The 20,325-nt window shown below is 40.8% G+C and overlaps 1 protein-coding gene across 2 annotated transcripts in view; it reads left to right on the top strand.

Moving 5' to 3' along the window:
* Positions 1-20,325, top strand: part of LOC108790555 (suppressor of tumorigenicity 7 protein homolog) — a 126,199-nt gene that overhangs the window by 33,201 nt on the left and 72,673 nt on the right. For both annotated transcript variants that reach the window (XM_018560842.1, XM_018560843.1), the window contains exons 5-8: positions 4,038-4,153; positions 8,813-8,891; positions 10,158-10,309; positions 12,806-12,903. In XM_018560842.1, coding sequence (XP_018416344.1) covers positions 4,038-4,153; positions 8,813-8,891; positions 10,158-10,309; positions 12,806-12,903 — 445 coding nt within the window. The remainder of the gene's footprint in view (positions 1-4,037; positions 4,154-8,812; positions 8,892-10,157; positions 10,310-12,805; positions 12,904-20,325) is intronic.

Here is a 20,325-nt window from a genome sequence, read left to right on the forward strand (position 1 = left end):
ATATATAGTTAACTATATATAATAGTATAGTTAACCCACTGAGCAATACAATTTGATGCTGTCAATACAGGATTGCAGCATGCAATAAGAAATGTCCTTCGGCTAAGTTGGAATGACCTTCTGTTTTCCTTTTTGCTGTCTATTTTGTATTGGTGGTTTTTACCACCAAGATCTTGGCAAAGTAGTGTGGGCTTTGAGGTGAGTGATCAGTCTGATTAGTTACTTTAGTGTTAGGGACTAGGGCATGGTTTGGGTTTAGAAGTATGTCTTTTCAGTTCAGCTGTATTTCTACTTTTTCAGCCAACTATTTTATATTTGTTACATGTGCTTGTCCATTACTTGCATATTACTTGTATTACTAGTTTCCTCTAAACTGAATTTACCTCTGGGATGCAAGGGGGCCAGGGAGGTTACCATAAGTATGCCTGTCAATACTGTGCTGGTAGATCTCATTATCAGTGGCAAACCAGATTTAATCAGTCTGGCATAAGGAAGAGTTACAATTCTAGAAGCATTTGGGGAAATTTACTAAAACTGGAGCAGGCAGAATCTGGAGCTGTTGTCCAGCTTGTTCAGTTAAGATTTGAAAATGAAAGCTAGAAGCTGATTGCCATGCACAGCTGCTGCAGATTCTATGTGCTTCAATCCTTGTAAATTCCTCTCACTGTGTGTTAATGAGAGGAAGCTTAGTGCGTCCCTAGTTTTTCTTTGGGTGGCAGCCAGACTTTTCTGTCACTTTAAAAATGTATAGTGATGCTTGAAGTCCATCCAAAGGCCCGCTCAACAGACATTTCTTAGAGTACTATTAAAGGCTGGTCCTTTTTTTCCCTTTAATGCATTCTCTGCATTAAGATAAAAGTCGACCAGTACCTTTTTGTGTTCCCCGTCTCCCCCACACTTACCTGTGTCACTGCTGTCACCGCCGCTGGTCCCCGAAGTGATCCTCCAGTCCCCAAACTTCCTGCTTGCAGGAGGAGGATACTGAGGGCAGAGAGCCTTAGGCTCCTTCTGCGGTCAATCACCCTTTAGGGAGGAGAGGAGTGGCAGGGCCTGCCACAGGGCTATTTGTGTCAATGGAGACGCACAGCTACTGCGGGTATGAGCACGTTCGGGTGCCTCCACAGCAGCTGACGCAGGGGGCGGTGTCAGAAATCAAGTGTCAGAAATCACATTGGTGCCAGTGAAGTTGTGTGGGGCCTGGTGATTCATGAGCAGCCGTCGAGTTTTGAAGGTCATTTTTTTTACCTTGCATAAAACCAGATTAATTAGTATGAATTAAAGAGGGTGTCACCTGGCCCAAACTATAGGCCAAAACATTAGCAATGATCTTGACATCCATCTGAAGAAGGGAGATGGGTCTGTAGGATTCAGGAAAGAGCGTGTTTTTACTGGGTTTAGGAATTAGAGTGATCAATGCTTCTTTCATTGTATTTGGTAAGGTAAGAAATTGCACCAAGCTGACGTCAGATGTGGAAACTTAAAAAAAATATTTATAAAACTGTCTATGTCTAGGATTGTAGAGTATAGGCTAAATAATTTACAAAATTCTGCGGTGACTAAACTTGGGTCTCTGACTAGAGCACTGTCAGGAGTTTATGATATATAACTGCTGGCTTGGAGTCATAGTTGGCCACATAAGCTAACAATTTACCGCTCCCAAATGAGCAAAAAATACATTGTTGTATAAAAAAGTGCTCAAATTGTACCAATTTTAGGCATTAGGACCGAGACACCTTGGGAATTAGAAGTCTGAGTAGCATGATAAACCCAGCCAATCTATGGACATTCCAGTGACAATTGTAACTGACCTTCAGTACTAGTCTCTACCAATACAACATACCCTTTAAATCCTCTGTCAAGTTTTCTGTGCTTTCTGTGCCCCCACTAGGGAGAGTGTTTCACGTCCTGTCCTTTAAACTATGGCTTTTCTGGATTTCTTTCACTTCTCCATTGTGCATTCGCCTTTTATTTTCTTTGGAGAACAGATGTATGGAAAAGGCACTCCGGAGAGCAAACATTAGGTTTAGCTCACAGCAATACTCTGGGTGTCTCTAGGAGTGGAAATGAGGGGAAAGTTTCTCAAGGGTAATACTGATAGTGCTTAAAACCTGACGGAAGTTCTAAATCTTACCTTGTCTAAATCTCAAAAAAAATTCTGTCTCTAGTTTTCATTTTAACAACACAAAACGAAACAAACATTTCCATTTTACAAGGCCCATGCTAAATATAATTTATAATCTAATACAACTGTATTGAAATCTATCCACTCTTAATTTGCAGTGTCTAATCTATATCATATGGGTATATGCGTACTACACAAAATGTTGTGTGTAGAAGTTGAGTTGTGAGAACTGTTTACAATAGAAAATTTGCATGTTCTTATATAGAGAGTAAATCCAGTTTGGCAGGATTTAGCTAAGTGCTATTTAAGGAGAGGGCCTTGCATGTTAACATGGATTTCTTGTCCTTAGTTGCATTTTAATGAATAGTGTATGTTAGAATCTTTAATATTCATGCTGACAGGTGTTATTGTGTAAGTCACTGCATTGTACAGAGTGAGCTAATCTATTAATTTATTCCAGCTCTTGCTGTCTGGATATCACCAGCAACTCTATGGTGGACATGTAATAAGAAATGATAAATCTCTCAATTGAGAAATAGCTCAGGAGGAACTTTTACATTGATGATAAGACGTCATATAAAAATGTGGGGGTGGAGGCGGATGGTCTCATGGGGTGTGTTTTATCATAACTATTAATGCTTTAAATCCGGTATAAAGAACTGAAAAAGCAGGACAGTATCTTCCTGCATTTGTTCCTTGCTGTCAGATATTTGTTCACGTTTTTCACCCAGGTGAGCGTAATTTACTTGCAAATGCCTACCCCTGATCTTCTGTTGATCCTCTGTATTTGTAATTGAGTGAAGTTGCCCTCATGCCTTTCACTGCCAACATTTTACTAAAGTGACAGACCTGAAATGTTGTTAACTTTAATTGATGCAGGGAAACCTTTTTACTTAATGTGTATGTCACACCAAAAACTTTTTTTAAAAATTTAGCTCTGAATAGAATATAAAAGGATTCAAACTTTAGATTTGAACCATGTCTGGTTTCTTTTACTTCTTTCTGGGGCTCCATTAGATTTTCCCTCACTCTTCTGATAGTTTTATCAGATGGAAAGTAAGTGATAATCTGCAGTAGAGACACAGAAATAAAAATCTCACCGGGGTTCTATATTTTGATTTCTCTACTAAAATAAGTGATTTTATTTCTGTTTGTTTGTTTTACTGTACTCATGGTAGGCTTCAGCGATCCTGCAGATCACAGCTCTGAAATTTTAAAGAACTGCACCTTTGGATTGCATGAGACTGTTAATTCTGGTACTTAAAGGAGAACTATGAGGTGAGTGAAAATCACTCATCCTCATATTTCGAGCCGACGTGTGACAATGAAACTGTCACACGTCCGCTCAATAGATCGGGAAGTGAGCGATTGCATACCATCGCTCACTCACTTCTCGATCATGTTCCTGCAGAGAGCAGTGACTGTCAGTTCCCCCCTCCCCGTTTCCGATCCTCCAGCGCTGAGTGGAGCGACGGACGTGGGAGGGGGCGGGTACAGCTGCCTCTGCCTGTAGATAGGCAGACACTGCTGTCACTCATGCAGCTGGATGGATCTCAACAGTAATGTCCGGGATCTGTCCTGGCTGCGGTGGTCTCAGTATACCGCAAGCTGTAGCTCGCTATATACTGAGCTTTGGATCATGGGAGGATGCTAGTATATGTCCTCCCGTGACCCTTACCCCCACAGTTCTCTTTAAAATTTCTTTCTCTTAGAAAATACATTAATAATGTATAATGATTACAGAGTTGCATTATTTTCTGTCTTATATTCTGTCTTATATCTGCGTAGAATGCGGTTTTACATTACTGCTGTTGACATTGTAGGGTGTGAAGACTCATAGAGGTTGTAGAACTCAAATTTACTTTTATTTTTATTTGTTACTGAGCCATTTTCTATTTCCTCTTTTGTTGTGTAGGTACACATCGGTAACTGGAAAGGAACCATTAACGTATTATGACATGAATTTGTCAGCACAGGATCATCAGACTTTCTTTACTTGTGATACTGACACATTACGGCCATCTGATGCTGGTAATGAAGTTTTGTTTTTCTATACTTTACTCATGTGTAAATAGGTACTCATGTATAAATAGGTTTTTCTATACTTTGCTCACTAATGGTATGCCCTTACCTTGTTTAGGGAAATTCAGATAGAGCCTAAGGGCCTATTCAGATCTATACATTGTGGTAATGTCAATTTGAATGGCAATACGGTTTAGCAGATGCAACCTTGTGACTGTAGTATTGGACTGTTAGAATGCTTCCCAGTAGGACTTGGTACCAGCTCTGAAGCTCATTGGTTACAACGGGCTTTCAGAGATGCATTGCAGGAATTATGCATGAACAGTAAGTCAGCCCCACAGTGTTCTAAACAGGACCAGAACATGGAAGCTGTGCAAAAAAAAGATGTGTAGAGGGCAAATGAGTAGTCAAGCGTATTACCTTTAGGCTCCCTTAACCTGATCTTTTTTGACATTGCTAGCATGTTCTGCTCTGTGTCTTTGTATAAGGTGGCCATTTTGGTAGAGGTGCAGGTTTTTCCTTCCTCTTGTCAGAGCTGCTCCCTTAATGATAAGTGATTCATGACTAATGGGGGGATAATCAAGCAGCAGCAGGATACCCTTAGGGTTAGGTTAGACGCTTGTACAGCAAGTCTTTTGGACACTTTTTCTCCAGCAGGGAGAACCGTAATTGGCCCAGCAAGTCATTAAATCTCACTGCTATTTTTTTTTAGATCAGCAGTCATTAGATTAGGCTCACACTGCAGATATGCATGTAAGAGGCTCAAGACACTGAAGGTTCACTGCCATTTTCCAGGAGGAAGACAAAAAAAAAAGTAAATATTTTAGGGTACATCTTAGGCACTATTAACATTTCTAAATGTTCTCTATACGGTAGCAAATCTTCACATTGGATTTAGGTCCACATTAGTGAGACTTGCAAACAGCTGGAGGGGGTACAGGCTACTCAATGCTTGCTGGTCATAGTTTCTAAGCTACCTCATTGGTGAGGTTTATTATACTATAATCTTTAAAAAAAATAATCTTGTAATTTTTTTGAAAGGTTTTGCATATGCTCTCAACTGATGTGGTAAATTAAGAAGTCTGCCATTCTGCTGTAAACAGAAGGTGATGGAATTTGTTACAAAACGTGCTGCATACATCTGTCACCTTTTATACCGTTTCTATTACACAAAGCTTTTTTTTGTATATCTCTAGAGGCTATATATACACAGATGATTGAGGTTCTTATATATGTGAGAGAATGCCTTGACAATGGCTAGTATTCATTTATTTCTTTTATTTGCATAATCAATCATTGAGCACATAATTCCATTTACCTGGGTATTGTTCAATTATGAGTTCATTTGTCAAGTCCAGGAAACGCTAGCTTTCAGCTAGAGGGTGACTTGTTACATAGGAGGAATTTGTCAGTGTTGCTCCAAAAGCATATAGTGTCTCCCCTGTGAAGCCAAGACTAATATTTTGTCTGTGCAGAAAAACTCAAATATTTTTCACACTTTCAAGAAGATTTATTCATCAAATTATAAAGAAAATCTATAGGTGATTTTAGATGTGCTGTAAGAGAACCGTTTTGTGAAATATGCGGGGAGGACTTGCGATGATTGCAAGTACGATCTGCCTGTCCATGATGGGCAGGTCGTACAAAATGTTAATCCCCTTACAACCATCGCACAACAAAAGTCGTGCGATGGTTGTAAGGTGTATGGCCACCTTTAAACTTCTAAATATGCTGTTACGCAACAAACTACCATGTAACAAATACATTAATTAATTAAAATAATTGATTGAACATGGTGTTCCTGCTCAGTTGAAGTATTACTGGATATCAAAATAAACACCTGTGACTGGAATGCCCAAGAACGTAGGCTTAATTTGCTAAGCTATAATGCTTGTGTTTATTGCCATTTCAGTATTTTATTTGTTTTAGTCATCTGACTGTTATTTTCATCTCGGGAAAAAAACACCAGCCAAAAACAGTTGTAATGGCTAATAGCAGTCATTATAGCTTAGTGATGTAAGCCTCATATCTCAGTTAATCAGAGTTCATACAGCCTGGTAGTTGAGGACTCTTTAGCTAATTTGAGAGCCATTGAAAACTTTAAGCAAAACTTTTTTCACTCAGCACAAATTGTAAAATAGTTTTTTGCTTCAGAATCTAGTTACTTAGAGGTAAAAGATTATTATAGATCTCCTCTACAATGCTAAAACAACAGGGGAAGAAGAAGTATTTATTTTGCTACAGTGTATTTTGATAGATTGATTAACTTGAGAGTTTTTGCTACTGCCTTTTGTAACTGCTTCATAGGTGTCTCATGGTTACCATGGTGTCAAAAAGCTTATGAGTACTATACCTTGCTTCTGGGACCTTCTCCATATTCTCAGGGCCTATAATCATGTCTGTAGTAATAACCATAGCTTTATCTGGGCTGTAAATTCCATAAAGGAAAATATTTATGCAGTACACTCCTTTTATTTAGTTGGATCTAAAGCGGAACTTAGCCTAGCCACATATCTTCCATTCTTATTTGCTCAACATTAAGCATTTCTTAAATGTTACTAACAGTAAGAATTCACTATTTAAATATGAAATTGAAGCAAAAACTACACTGGCTACAGCAAGTCCTCTGTGACGGACAGTAGTGTCATCTTTAAAAAGTTCCTTTTTTTCCCCCCATATAGCTTCATCTGCCTATTCTTGACATTACTGCCCACTAGTCTATCAAGCTACCTTGGTTTGAAATTCTTCTAACATTTACATAGAACATAAGGTACTCGTCCCCCTTCCTTTAATAAGACCCTTTTCCAGAGCAGGACCCGCTGTAAATAGAAACTGGATCAGCTGCAGTATTCCACCCCCTGCTCACATTACATGATACAGCTGTGCCCTGGTAAAGTGTTCCACTACTGATTTCCATTGTGACTCTGTGCTCCAGTTCATGTGACCTGTAAGAACCGAGAAGGGAGACCGTAGTCAAAAACTACCAGTTTCTATATCAACCAGGTCAGAGCTTGGAGCAGGTCAGTTCCACTGTTCTAACTAGTGGGTCCTGCTCTGCAAAGAAGTTAGAAAGTGAGGGAATGTTTCTGTGCTATTGACTGATGTGATAGTTTTCCAATGTGGGTAAATATGGACACTGTGAAACTACAGGTTACAATGCTGGAAGTTTGAAGATCTAATCCATGTTTGGTATTGCAAGGTATTTGATGTAAAACCACACATCAGAGAGAATGCCGGCACTACATGTGTGCTGAGAATGGAACTGCGACAGTGAATGAGCAACCTACATGAGAGTAAAAGACATTTAACCACTTGAAGACCAGGTGTTTACACCCCCTTCCTGGCCAGACCATTTTTCAGTATTTAGTACTGCGGTACTTTGACTGACATTTATTCCGTCATGCAACGCTGTACTGAAATTAATTTTATACCATTTTTTGGGGACAGATGGAGCTTTCTTTTGGTGGTATTTAATCACCACTGGGGTTTTATTTTTTACTATGTTAAGGGAAAATTGTTTTTTTTTTACATTATGTTATAATACAATTATTATTACCCAATTTTTTGGTAAAATATAAAAGACGGGGTCACGTCGGGTACGTAGACACCAACATGTCAAGCCTTAAAATTGCACGCACCCGTGAAATCGCAAAAAAATACCATACCCAAAATTGCCCATAGGTGATGCTTTAAAAGTTTTTACCGCTTATCAGTTTAGTGTTATCAGTGAATAATGACCCTAGAATTATTGCTCTCACTGCGACGTTCGCTGTGATATTTAACATGGGCGGCGTAATGGGCGCAATTGTCGTTTTCACATGTATGCGCACCCGACGCATGTTTGCGCGCATCTATGCATGGGTGGGGACTTTAAAAACATTTTTGTGTTTTTTAATTCTTTTTGATGTTTGAGTTTTCTTTTTTTGAAACTTTTTTTTCCTATTTTCTTTTTTTCACTTAACTTTATTGTTATCATATAGGGGGGTAAGAAACCCCCCTATGTGATAGCAAAGATATGTGACAAGTCCTCTTTTTGGAGACATCAGGGGTCTCCAAGACCCCTAATGTCACCTAGGGACCCCCAAAGAAGCTGATGAAGCAGAGATCTGCTTCTCCAGCTGCTCTCCAGCTTCTGAAGCTGGAGAGTGATACAAGAATGCGGAAGTGATGTAATATACATCACTTCCGCATTCAGCCACTGGAGAGAGATGGTGTACCGATCTCCCTCTGATCCCCTGTCAGAGAGCCACCATGCTGGTTCCGGGCCCGCTCTGGGCGGAGCCCGGGACCAGCGGGAGGGGGACACTCCATTTGGCACCCCATACAAGCGATTCGTCGGCTCTAAAGCCGGCGGATCACTTGTACGTAAACAAGCATCGCTGCCTGTTTTTAGATTTTGGCAATTTCCCGCTCGCTCGCAACTAACAGGCCGTATATACATGACCTGTTACATCTAGGAAGTTCCCGGCGGGCGGCATTAACACAATGGCTGGCCGGAAGGCGGTTAAAGAACAAAAGTGCACAGTGTGTAATTTGGAAAAATAAATTTGACTATGAAACCTTGGTTATATTAGTTTTGAAACGAGAAGACGTTTAAACACTAGGTTTAGTTTTGCTTTAACTTCTGATTTTTCCATGTTAACAATATTTTTATTTTGTTTGTTCTAGTTATGCAGAAAGCTTGGAGAGAAAGAAGCCCTCAGTCTAGAGTGAAAGCTGCTTATCAAGCTTTAGAAGCTTCGAATGAGTAAGTCATTAACTGTTTGCTGCTTAAAGTTCCCCTACATGATGCCCTAGGCTGTGGGAACATTACTCTACGTCTCCACTATGACAGCTGCCAGGCGTTATTGCCCTGACCTGGATGTCACTGACCTGATCCCCACTAACATTTGGAAACCATTCAGAGTGGTTCCCACGTATTTGATCACTTACTGTAATATCAGGCTTACTCTACTATATCTATGAAGTAACAGTGTTGACACTCTAAGTGGGTTAGCACTACAGAACAAGCCATCATCATCTTTATAAAACGGAGAGCACGATGACACATGGTAGCACTGGTTTTCTTGCAGGATTAAACAGTATTTGTTTTGCACTTTTTGAACAGATACAACAAATGCTTTCAGTGGTATCTTTAAAAGACCAAAAGGGAGCAAATAGCAAAGCGCATTGTTAGGGTTTACATACACTTTAAATTTGGCAAATCAAAGAAAACACACCCACTCAGAAAGCATTCCTTCCAGGTAAGTTGTCTCACCATTTTAAGTGCTAAGCTATATCTTTATAATTGTTATCCTCATGACAAAAAGCCACAGGATTACTGTAGTAAATGATCATTGAGGTAATCACTCTGAAAGTTTCACAGTGTTTTGTTAATCACGTCTAACTAGATGGCAAATTTTATAAAAGAAAACCCAGTATTGCTATGCTAAATAACAGTTCCTTTACAGGTTGCAAGTCTCATTTGTTATCTTACATGTTTTTGTACTGAAATGTGGTCAAAGAAGGCTGCATAAACGTTAAAGAAAATGGTTTTGGTAGCAGTTAGCTACTGAAAACAGTTGCTGGCTGTCCTTGTAACAAAATATATTCAGCAAGAGATCTGACATTGGCTCCTGGCTGCCACCACATTCCCTATCACTACCTCTTTAGTGGTTGGATGCTGCATTGAGCTTTTGTGACCTCACTGACCACTGGAGCTCTGCATGTAGTGATACAGATGGTGCCTTCTTTAATACACCAATATATATCCATTGCTTAGTTTTTGTTTGACTTGGCATTTACGTCTGGATGGCGGGTGAGTAAGAAGTGAGAGGTTGAGAAGCTAGCAGAAATTTGTTAATGATTATGTCCTGTCTTGGATTTTTGCCCCATCAAACTAGGGAATATTATTGTTTTCTTTTGTGCATTAACTTGGCCAGAAATTAAATCTATAAGCACTGCATTGGAATGTAAGAATTTTAGAATGATGCATTTATAATTTATCCTTCTCTAACAAGAGATTGTCTTACAGCTGTGCTACAGCTTACATCCTCTTGGCGGAAGAGGAAGCCACAACCATCTCTGATACAGAAAGGTTCTTCCAACAGGCACTAAAAGCAGCAGAAGGTGCTTACAAGAAATCTCAGCAGCAACATTTGAGCTCTGAACATGAAGCTCAGCATAGTGAGTAAAAACTGTCATTTTTACCAGCTAAAATTACTATAGTCGGTGGAAATTCTGCACAGCTTGGTAAATTGTATGTGTTTGTGTTGCTGTACAGATGGTACATGTTGAAGGATGTGAGCATTTTTTGGGAAAACTTGGATTACAATAGATCCAGCATGTTCTTCATATAACTCAGTGAAACTCCCTGGTTCAGTGAAAAAGGGGTGAAATTTTCTGAGCTTGGATGGCTCTTTGCTAGCAAAGACCACACCCTTCAAGTCCCTGCTCTCACCTCCATCGCTGGATAGGTATTCAGGCCTCCTGGAGGTATCAGAGGTAAGCCTGTACTGCATGGGCAGCACAAAAGGGGAATTCTACTGAGTTATTTTGCAGATCGCTTTAGATCAGTTGCAGTCTGGCAATTTTCTGTAGAACTGCATTAATAGTAAAGACCACACCCTTCAAGTCCCTGCTCTCACCTCCATCACTGGATAGGTATTCAGGGCTCCTGGAGGTAAGGAGGTATTTGAGTAAATGTCCCATTATCTGGCATTCAAGCAACTAGCACAAAAAAATCAAGCACAAATGTCCTGTTTTTTTTTGCCGGTGGCTTGGTGCCCATTAAAAAAAATTTGGTTGCTTGGTGCACAGTACACAAAATAATTTTTTAGCAACTAAATACATTTTTTGTTTACATTGTGCTGCTGGCCAGCAGCTAGATTAGATCGGCAGCAGAATGTAAACAATGGGGAGAAATAGCCAGCCTGTTATTGGCTATTTCAAATTGCTATAGCAGGCTGGCTATTGTGCCCGACCAATAAGCAGAGGAATGGACTCCCTCATGTCCACTCCTCTTCTCAGTAGGTGGGGTTTCAATAGCCAGTCTGCTATTGGCTATTGCAATTTGAAATAGCCAATAGCAGTTTTGGCAATTGAAACCCCACCCACCAAGCAGAGCAGCAGACCTGAGAGAGAACTTTCTAATCAGGTTTACACCTCTGCTCAGTGGGCGGGGTTTTAATAGCCAGCCTGCTATTGGCCATTTCAAATTGCAACAGCAGGCTGGCTATTTTTCCTTGCCCACTGAGCAGAGGATCGGCCCTGAGAGAGAAATTGACAACAACTGGCAGAAGTTGGTTTGCTATGGTCCAATGTTTTTGCAATTTTAAGCTGGGAGGCACTCAGAGCACTAAAATTGATTTGGTGAATTCTAAGAGAACCTGTTGCTGAAAAATGAAAACAAACATGACCTGTTAAAGAAGACACTTCATCCCTACCTAGTCCAATGCCTGTTTGTGGACACTTTACTCTGTTGCAGAATTCTACCACCTGGAGAATCTTCACATTGAACACACTTCTGTGAGTGTCTGATGTTTTTCTCCCCTATTCCTGCTCTATGAACTATTATATAAAAGCTTCTGAGCTTGAATGTTCTTAATTACTCGGCGTTCTAATCACAGCTATTCACTTAAATTAGCTGCATGAGCCTGCACTAATATATTCTAAAAATAGAGCAGGGCTGTAACCCAAAACAAACTACTATATACAAAATAACAGTGAAAATAAATAAATATATGTCTGTGAATACATGTTGGTGTTCAATCATCTAACAACCCCTTTGCAAGTCAAAGCAGTTGTTAACAAAAATCCTATTAAAGCCTTCCAAAGTGTCTATTAATAGTAACGAGTAACAATGTCCTGTATCAATGTGTTAATCAAATAAATTATCTTCTCTGCCTTCACAATAGCACCTTGCCACTTTCTTTCCCCATTGCCTCCATCCAACTCTTCTCTTCAACCCCTTCACCCACCATCCCATGCGTTTTTCTTCCTGCACTGGGATGACTGTCCTTGTCTCCTCCATCATCTCCTATGACTTGGGAGGTAATAACTTGCACTCTTAGTAATGAAGGTGACAGAGATCCACTCTCGTTTGTATCTTCGTATGTATGCAGGCCAGATGTCTAACTACTGTCGTTATAAATAGGAACATATAAAGATGACATTTTTGAGTTGATATACCGATTGCACCTTCTCAATGTTGTAATTTTTGACTGTTGACAAATATAATTTTTCTGTGTATAACGTCAATAAAGAACTTAAAAAAATAAATGGTCAGCCAGTCCATCCAAAAGTGATATTTACTTGCAGATGAAAACTGGTCATGCCATGGTTTCTTATATGACTTGCATCCAACAACCATAATTCTATTCCTGCCTATTAGGGACATTTTGGTTACCAACTTCCCCCACCATCACTACCACCACCATGTCCTGGCACCTCCTATTGCATTCTCCATAATATAAAACAAAAAAATTCAACAGGAAGATCCCTTCATAATGGTTACTAATGAGCCCCGAGGGGTATATTATGAACCCAAGTATTAACCCAAAACTGAAATATCAGTTTTGGGAGAACTCTTTTACAAAATATGTTTCTTGTGTTGTAGTCACTTTTGTTTAGCAAAGTGCAGTTCAGTATAGTAACTGAAACTAGCTATTTTTTTCTATCCAGAAAGAGACATGAATGTCTTGGTTTATGCAAAAAGAAGGCTGGCGATGTGTGCAAGAAGATTAGGAAGAATACGAGAAGCTGTTAAAATAATGAGAGATATAAATATTTTTACAAAAAAATTTGAATCATTACCAGCCCTAATATATACATCATTTTTTTTTTTTAGGGCAGAAATCTTGTACAGTAATGCCTCGGTTCACAAACACTTGCTGAATAGGAAGTTCGGCAAAATTTTGCTTCCGTTCGCGACCTCAAAATGGGGTTTCGAACACGACCGCAGCCATCTTCCCCGCTTTGACACGTGGTAGTGGCTTCCTCTAGTCGAGATTGCGGCCGCAGATCGACCTGTGTACACTTGCTGTGAAGCTTTTTTGTGTGCTTTCTAGCAAATACAGTACTGTACAGTATTATTCAATCCAGCATGGCTCCAAAGAAAGTGCAGAGCAAGCATAGTGGCAAAAAGAAAGTGCAGAGGGGTAATTAATTTACATATGGTTCAGAACGGATTAACCTCATTTACATTGAACCTTATGGGGAACACTGTACTTGTTCTTAACCCGTATGGGACCAGAACATTGTCAACATCCTCTAGCACTCCAGTTGTTGTTAAAAAGGGTTGGGCAGAATACACCCAAGTAGGATGACTGGTTATTTTTCACTAGGTGGAAAGTTTTATCAAACAAATTAGCATCACAATTTCATGCAAATCAGACTGCCTCTCATTCACTAAAGGATATGCAACACCACCTGGAATTCTTGGCAGCCAGCAGAGACAAATTTGCACAGGTCTGTGACAGATGGAGGACTAGTTCACACCAGCCCCAGTGTGTTCCGGCCCGATTCGATGTCGGAATGCACTGGATCGCAACCTGGCTTGGCCACTTTGTTTTGGGGTAGGAGGGGGCGTGGCGGTGCATTGAAGTCAATGGCACCGCAGCCACGCCCTCTGGCTGCAGTACAATCACCCGCACCGGAACACGTGCCACGTTGATGCCTTTGTACAATTTTTTTTACTGATTGAACCGGAATGCAGGCATTGACGTGCCTTGCGTTCCGGTGTGGGCGATCGCACTGCGGCCGCAGGGCATGACTGCGGTGTCATTTACTTCAGTCACATCTTTCTGCCTTGAGGAAGGGACCCTGCGCGGCCCCGAAACGTCGGTTTATTTGGATGTCTGTGACGCTTTCTGTCCAATAAAAGGGACATATTTATCTTTACTACTGAGTGCTGGTGATTTCCTGACTTTCCTGTGTTTGCACGGCGCCATCCGTGGTATCTCATCACTGCGAGCACCACTTTTTTCATATCTGGCCGGGACTGCTGTGAGGAGTGCGGAGGGTCTCTCCATCTACTTGCATTTACTTCAGTGCAACGCCCCCCAAAAACAAAGTGAGCCAGCCGGGGTGCGATCCAGTGTGTTCCGGCACTGAATCGGGCCGGAACGCTCTGGGGCTGGTGTGAAATAGCCATTAGCAGTGGATAGGAGACTTTCCACTCTAAACAAACTAAAAAGTGGTCAGGGGCAAGTTTTATTATATTACAGTGCTACTTTAGAGCAACATAGGGAGGAATTTATGAATGAAGCTGAACTCTCTTATATCAAATCTGTCTCACTGCTACTGTTTAGCATTGCCTTGCTGTGTGACAATTGATAAATGTCACCCTATCATCTTTCTGCCCCTTGTGACAATATCAGGAGTGGTGGAGGATGTCAACACTTACAGGGTTATTCACAAAAGGGTGAAGAGTTTGGAGAAGGCAGGAGAAGTGAACAATCTAGGACAACATAGCTGAACTGGAAAGTGAGCTGAATTAGAATTTTTCCAAATCAGCTATGCTTGTCCTAGATTGTTCACTTTTCCTGCCTTCTCCAAACCCTTCACCCTTTTGTGAATAGACCCTGTTAGCTGTTCCTGTAATAACCATGCAGTTTGAGCAAGGTTTTTTGTTTTTGTTTTCCCATTAAAAAGGACCTATGTTTATGTAGTCTAGCAGCACTTAGCCTCTGTTCACACACAGGCATGTGTAGCTCAAATCTAAGCGCTGTCAAACCCTCAACACAAGGAATCCCATTCATTCTTACGGCCCCCGTTCACAACTGAGCGTTTTGTCGCAAGCTGTAAAATGCCCCTTAGCGGGAAAAAAATGCATGAGCTTCTTTTTGGAAGAGTGCCGCTCGTTTTGTCCCCACAGACTTCATTGGAAACATGCGTTTGATGCGATTCTTGCACATTTTGACGCATGTTTTACACAGTAGCAGAAGTCGTCCAATTATTTTCTAAGCGTCCTGGGAATGAACATGGACTGCACACTACAGTACTTTGATGTCGGGGGCTTTATCAGATTTGTCCATGGGGAGGCATGTCTTTATGACACATGGGATCCCCAACACAAGCTCAGGGGGGAAGAAATTGTGTTTGGAAGACAATTGGGGCAGAGGTTATGGCCAGAATGGAAGTCCTTCAGATCCTGCACTAAAGATACCAAAGGTAAACATGTGCATGGGGCATTTGGTGTTTGTTTTCATCCTCTCCTGCTATCATGTACCTGCTATAAGTTTGTTGTGAGCATGTTTTGGCTGAAATGTCTTCTAGTGTAGGGGCAGGCAGCTTCAAAACTCCAGCTGCGGTAAAACTATGAATCCCAACATGCCACACATTTTGAGAGGCATGGCTGGGGCTTTCACAGACTTGCAAGGCACCATGGGACTTATAGTTCCCCCCGCAGCTAGTGGGCTAATTTTGCCAACCCCTTGCCTAATGTGAAGGAGTTTAGGAATGTGGATATGCAGAGCTTTCTAGACAAACTATATAAATGTGATTTGGGGGAGGTACTAGGCTCACCACACGTTACAATCTGACTAGACAAACTCTGTATAGGCAACTTTGCAGCTCATATAACTATGTGATATTTGGACCTAGAAAATATCCATTCAATATGAATTCAATCAGACAGACCCTTGCACAACGTACATGTTTGTAAATCTAAAGAGATTGGACAATCAGATTGAAGTGTGTGTAGTAAGCTGTAATGACCCAGATGAACAAAATTACTAGATTATTTATTTTGTCTTACTGGTATTTATATAGCGCGACAATTTACACAGTGCTTACATAGTTGCACATTCACATCAGTCCCTGCCCTCAAGGAGCTTTCAATCTAAGGTCCCTTATTAACATGCATACATATGAGGGGGAATTTAGAGAGGAGCCAAATAAACTACCAGCATGTCTTTAAAGTGTAGGAGGAAACCTGAGTACCTGGAGGAAACCCACGCAAGCACAGTGGGAATATGCAAACTCTTTGCAGATAGTGACCTGGCCAGGATTTGAAACAGGGGCCCCCAGTGCTGCAAGGTAGAAGCGCTAACCAATACGCCACTGTGCTGCCCAATAAGAAATTAAGGACAAAAAAAAAAACAACTATCTGAACTAAAGGAAAAAGGCCTAATCTTCCTTACATTGTTAATTAAATTAATGATAAAGTAAACTTTCAAACTTTATCTTACAAAAAACCCACCAAACTCCAAACTGTCAGCTGAAATATTAGGTGAATTCTCTTAAAGTGACATTAAACCCTCAGATTTTTTTACATAAAACAATACTGTCATGTGTGCCTTACTGTAATCCATTGTAGTTTCCCTTCTCTTTGCTGCTCTTCCTTTTAAATCCTTCTCTCTTCTCATGCTGGGCAGAACTTCTGTTTTGCAGCAGACTGCCTTGTCTCTGAAATGGATACATGATGGTAAACGGAGCGCGGGACAGGGAGTCGACCCGCAATCTACCAGCGATAGCTTTGCGATCGACTGGTAGATCGCGATCGACCTTATGGGCACCCCTGGTTTATGTTAACACATCTGAGGGTTTCATGTCACTTGAAATGTATTATATACAATTATTAGTCCAGAGCCTCCAGTTGTCAGGAGAGCTCTTTTGCAGGGGACATGAAGTAGGAGGCAAATTGGTCCCTAGTGTTTCCCACTAGGGTGCTGCCGCGAGTTGCGGCCCAATGGACCCTTTCCATATTATGCATCAGGGAATTCTCAAACAGGCACCCATCCCTGCTGCTTTAACTGCTGAGATGGCATTCTGCATTTTGGGGTTCATTGCATTGTGCAGAAATCACCCTTTATTGGAGAGCACACTCCACCACTCGACCTGCTCTTGTGAGCCTGTAATTAATCACCCTCTTCTGGAGGGTCAGGCCTCAATTTGAATATGGCCCCAGCAGATGCTCACCCAGGTCAAATGCTTCGTCCCCTACAAAAACAAATTGCAGAGCAGGAGTTGTTCTAGGAAGTGGGGAGTTCTCGGGCAGGTCAATTTTAGCTCAATTTTACACAAACACCTGGCCAAAGTTTGAACGTCTGAAAACACTGAAGTGTGAGCTGCTTACATATGAGCCCACAAAGATGTAACTTAAGCAGTTGTTAGCATCTGCTACAGCCAATAGGACAAATGAAAAATATTTTTTGTAATTAAAATATTTCCTCCCACTGGCTTTGGGCTTTAGGGTGTGTTTTCTATCTATTGCTCCAAGACAATTTGGGTAGTTGTAGCGTTTCCTGAAAATATGGGCAATCTTCACTCACTCTTCTTTTGTGGGTTTGGCCAAAGTGCATACTGGCCAACTCTTGTCCGATTGCTATATACCTATTGAAAGAAAAAAAAAATATGATCTGATATATTTTTTGCAGTGAGTGCACTCAAATTAAAGTGGAAGAGCCTGAAATATGCCTTCACTCGATACTGAAGGAGAGAGAGCTCAGGCGTGGTTCATCAGCCATTGCTCAAATAGAATATGTGCATGCGAAGGAGCTGGAATTTCTCTTGCCAGTCATCGGGATGCAAAAGTAAATTTGCATGTGTGATCATTTTTCAAATTTAACAAGCAAATTTCATGCTACTGACTAGTTCTGAATGTGGCTGATTTGCAATTTTTTGTGGCAAGAAACAGTGGTTTCTTAGCAGTATAGTGGCTGGTGTGAACAAACAAAAAAGGTCAATGCCAGCAGCTTTTCACACCTATTGCAAAGTGTTCTGATATGAACTGTGTTTAGGAACACATGACCTTCCAAATGCTCACACCAACGTAAAAGATTAAATGTCCCTAAAAAAATCCTGCAGTTGGATGCATGTCAAAATCCAACAAAACAGGCCTTAAAAACTGTGTCCAGAATTTTTTTTTTGCATGGTATGATTGTAGTGACCTATCCGCACACAGCTGTAATTGCCTCCCCAAGAAATCGCTCCATCTCGACCAAGTAACTTTCAAGCCAATCCTCTATGCAAGTGTGAATGTGAAATTATTTAATATGCACATGCATTTTTATAGCGCCGAAAGTAGCTGGGAACCAGCTGTATTGCAAACTGTTGTGAAGTCACAAGAGGAGGAGGTGGAGGAAATGGTCTCACCCCCGACCCAGTCTGACCCTACCCCAAGCACCTCTACCAGTGCCCCCTCAGGCCTTTGTAGAGGAACAACCACAGGCTTTGCTTCTGGGGCATCTGTGATGGAGGAACATCAGAAGGGGCAATAGAGCCAGGAGCCATATTGATCAGCTGGGCAGGATGGTGTATCTAATATCCCAAATGGTTCCACAGCGAACTATAGAATCACCAGCAAGAAACTTCCTGCCGGGCCTAGTGGACCTTGTGGAACCATCCTTCATATGCTTCACCCACTTCACCACCTCTCCCAACCTCATAAACACATACCATCCCCTATGCACAGCAATATACACTCACACCAATACCACTTCTACCACAGCCTGCGTACCCTTACCCCCAACAATCCAACCAACCTATCCAACACATATACCATGCTCTCAGATGGCCTCCCACCCCAAGATATCCTTCCAGCAGTCACCATTAACAAAATTCTCCTTCCCCCATCACTAATTCCACAGCCTCCTCATTCTGGGGACTAAATGAGGAGATGTCAGCTTAAGATCCCAGCCGAGGCACCACCACACTGTCACCAGTTGTGATATGAGCATTTGCCTGTTACTATCTGACACCTTTTTCACAATGTCCACTAATGTGTGGCAGGTGTGTTTCTTTGGTTTATCTGTTGTTTTTATTGTTTGAATGTTTGTGGAAAATGTTTTGTCCCATAGTGTTCAATAATTAAAAAAGAAAAAAGTTTTCAATAACAAAAATTGGTACTGTACTGTGTACTTCTCCATGCATGAATTTCATTTGCACACTGTACATAGCTTCTCTTTCTTTTGCCAATATACTGAACAAACTAAAGATAGAAGTTGATTGGTTACCATCGATTCTGACCATTCCAATTTAGATACATTTCCCCCATAGTGTTTGAATGAGAGATTGAAATATACTTACTGCAAAGTGATGATGAGTATTTCCACCACTGAAATACTTTCCCGGAAACAGGTGTACTGATGCTGCAAATGGCTGGAAAGTAAGTTCAGTACCTCTTTAAAACTCTAGGAAAATATAAAGTACCAAGTAGCAAATAAATACTAGTAGACACAATGGGGAATATTGCTCCAAACTCGAGCAGTTGCCTGTGTCACAGTCAGGTTTTATTCCCTTTTCAAAGCTTAACTAACTGAAGTGAGAAGCTAATTGGTTGCCATGGGCGACTGCCTCAGATTCTGCCTCCTCCAGTTGGGAGAAATTCTGAAGATTGTCACCTTGAACGTGCCTCATTGATGCATGTGCCACGTCACAAACCCCAAAAATTAGGGGAGCCTGAGCATGTGAATTCACCTCTTAAGGCCTCTGTCACACTTGTGTCAAAACCAAGCATTAGAGAAGTGTTTATACAGTTAGTTTATAAATTCCTCTACTCCACTATAATTTTACCCAAGCCTCGATTTCAGTTTGGAAAAATTCTACAGAACATTTTCTTTCCCTTCCTGATGGTTTCCTTTCCTGATGCGTTTTAAGTGTACCAATGTAGGTTTTACTGTTGACTGTTGTGCCTTTATCCAAAATGTCCATGAGAATAATGACTTGGTCATCCCAGAACACGGTCATCATGCCTTTGTACTGATCTGGCAGATTTACATGTCTTTGGATAAGGAGAGCTTGTATAGGGCCATTCAATGCCTTGTCAACAGTTTCACTTCGGTTTCTCCCTTTTTAAACTTCTTTTATCCAACTCCTAACATTGCAAACGTCAATATACACAGTCTTCAGGCGTCAATTACTGTTTTTTTGTTTCAACGTCACATCCATGATTCACTTGGTACAATTTAAAAAGAAGACGTACGCAATGATTGAGTTAGACTGCATGTTTTATCAGGCGTGTTATTACTTAACAAGGTAAGTTAAAGAAATCAAAACACCCTCCACTAAACCATTTTGGAAGTATGTCTCATTTTCTTTTTACAAATCCGAAATATAAAGGGGATTATTCTTTATGATTTGCATGGCTCTGGCAAGAATCAGTCAGTATAAAAATGGCAAAAGTCTAAAATAACATGTTTGGCAAAAAGTGTGTGTGTGTGTGTGTGAAAAAAAATGTAAATATGGTACATTTTACTTTA

This window comes from Nanorana parkeri, unplaced genomic scaffold, assembly GCF_000935625.1.
Source record: "Nanorana parkeri isolate BGI_ZX_2015 unplaced genomic scaffold, ASM93562v1 scaffold481, whole genome shotgun sequence".
NCBI classification, from domain to species: domain Eukaryota; kingdom Metazoa; phylum Chordata; class Amphibia; order Anura; family Dicroglossidae; genus Nanorana; species Nanorana parkeri.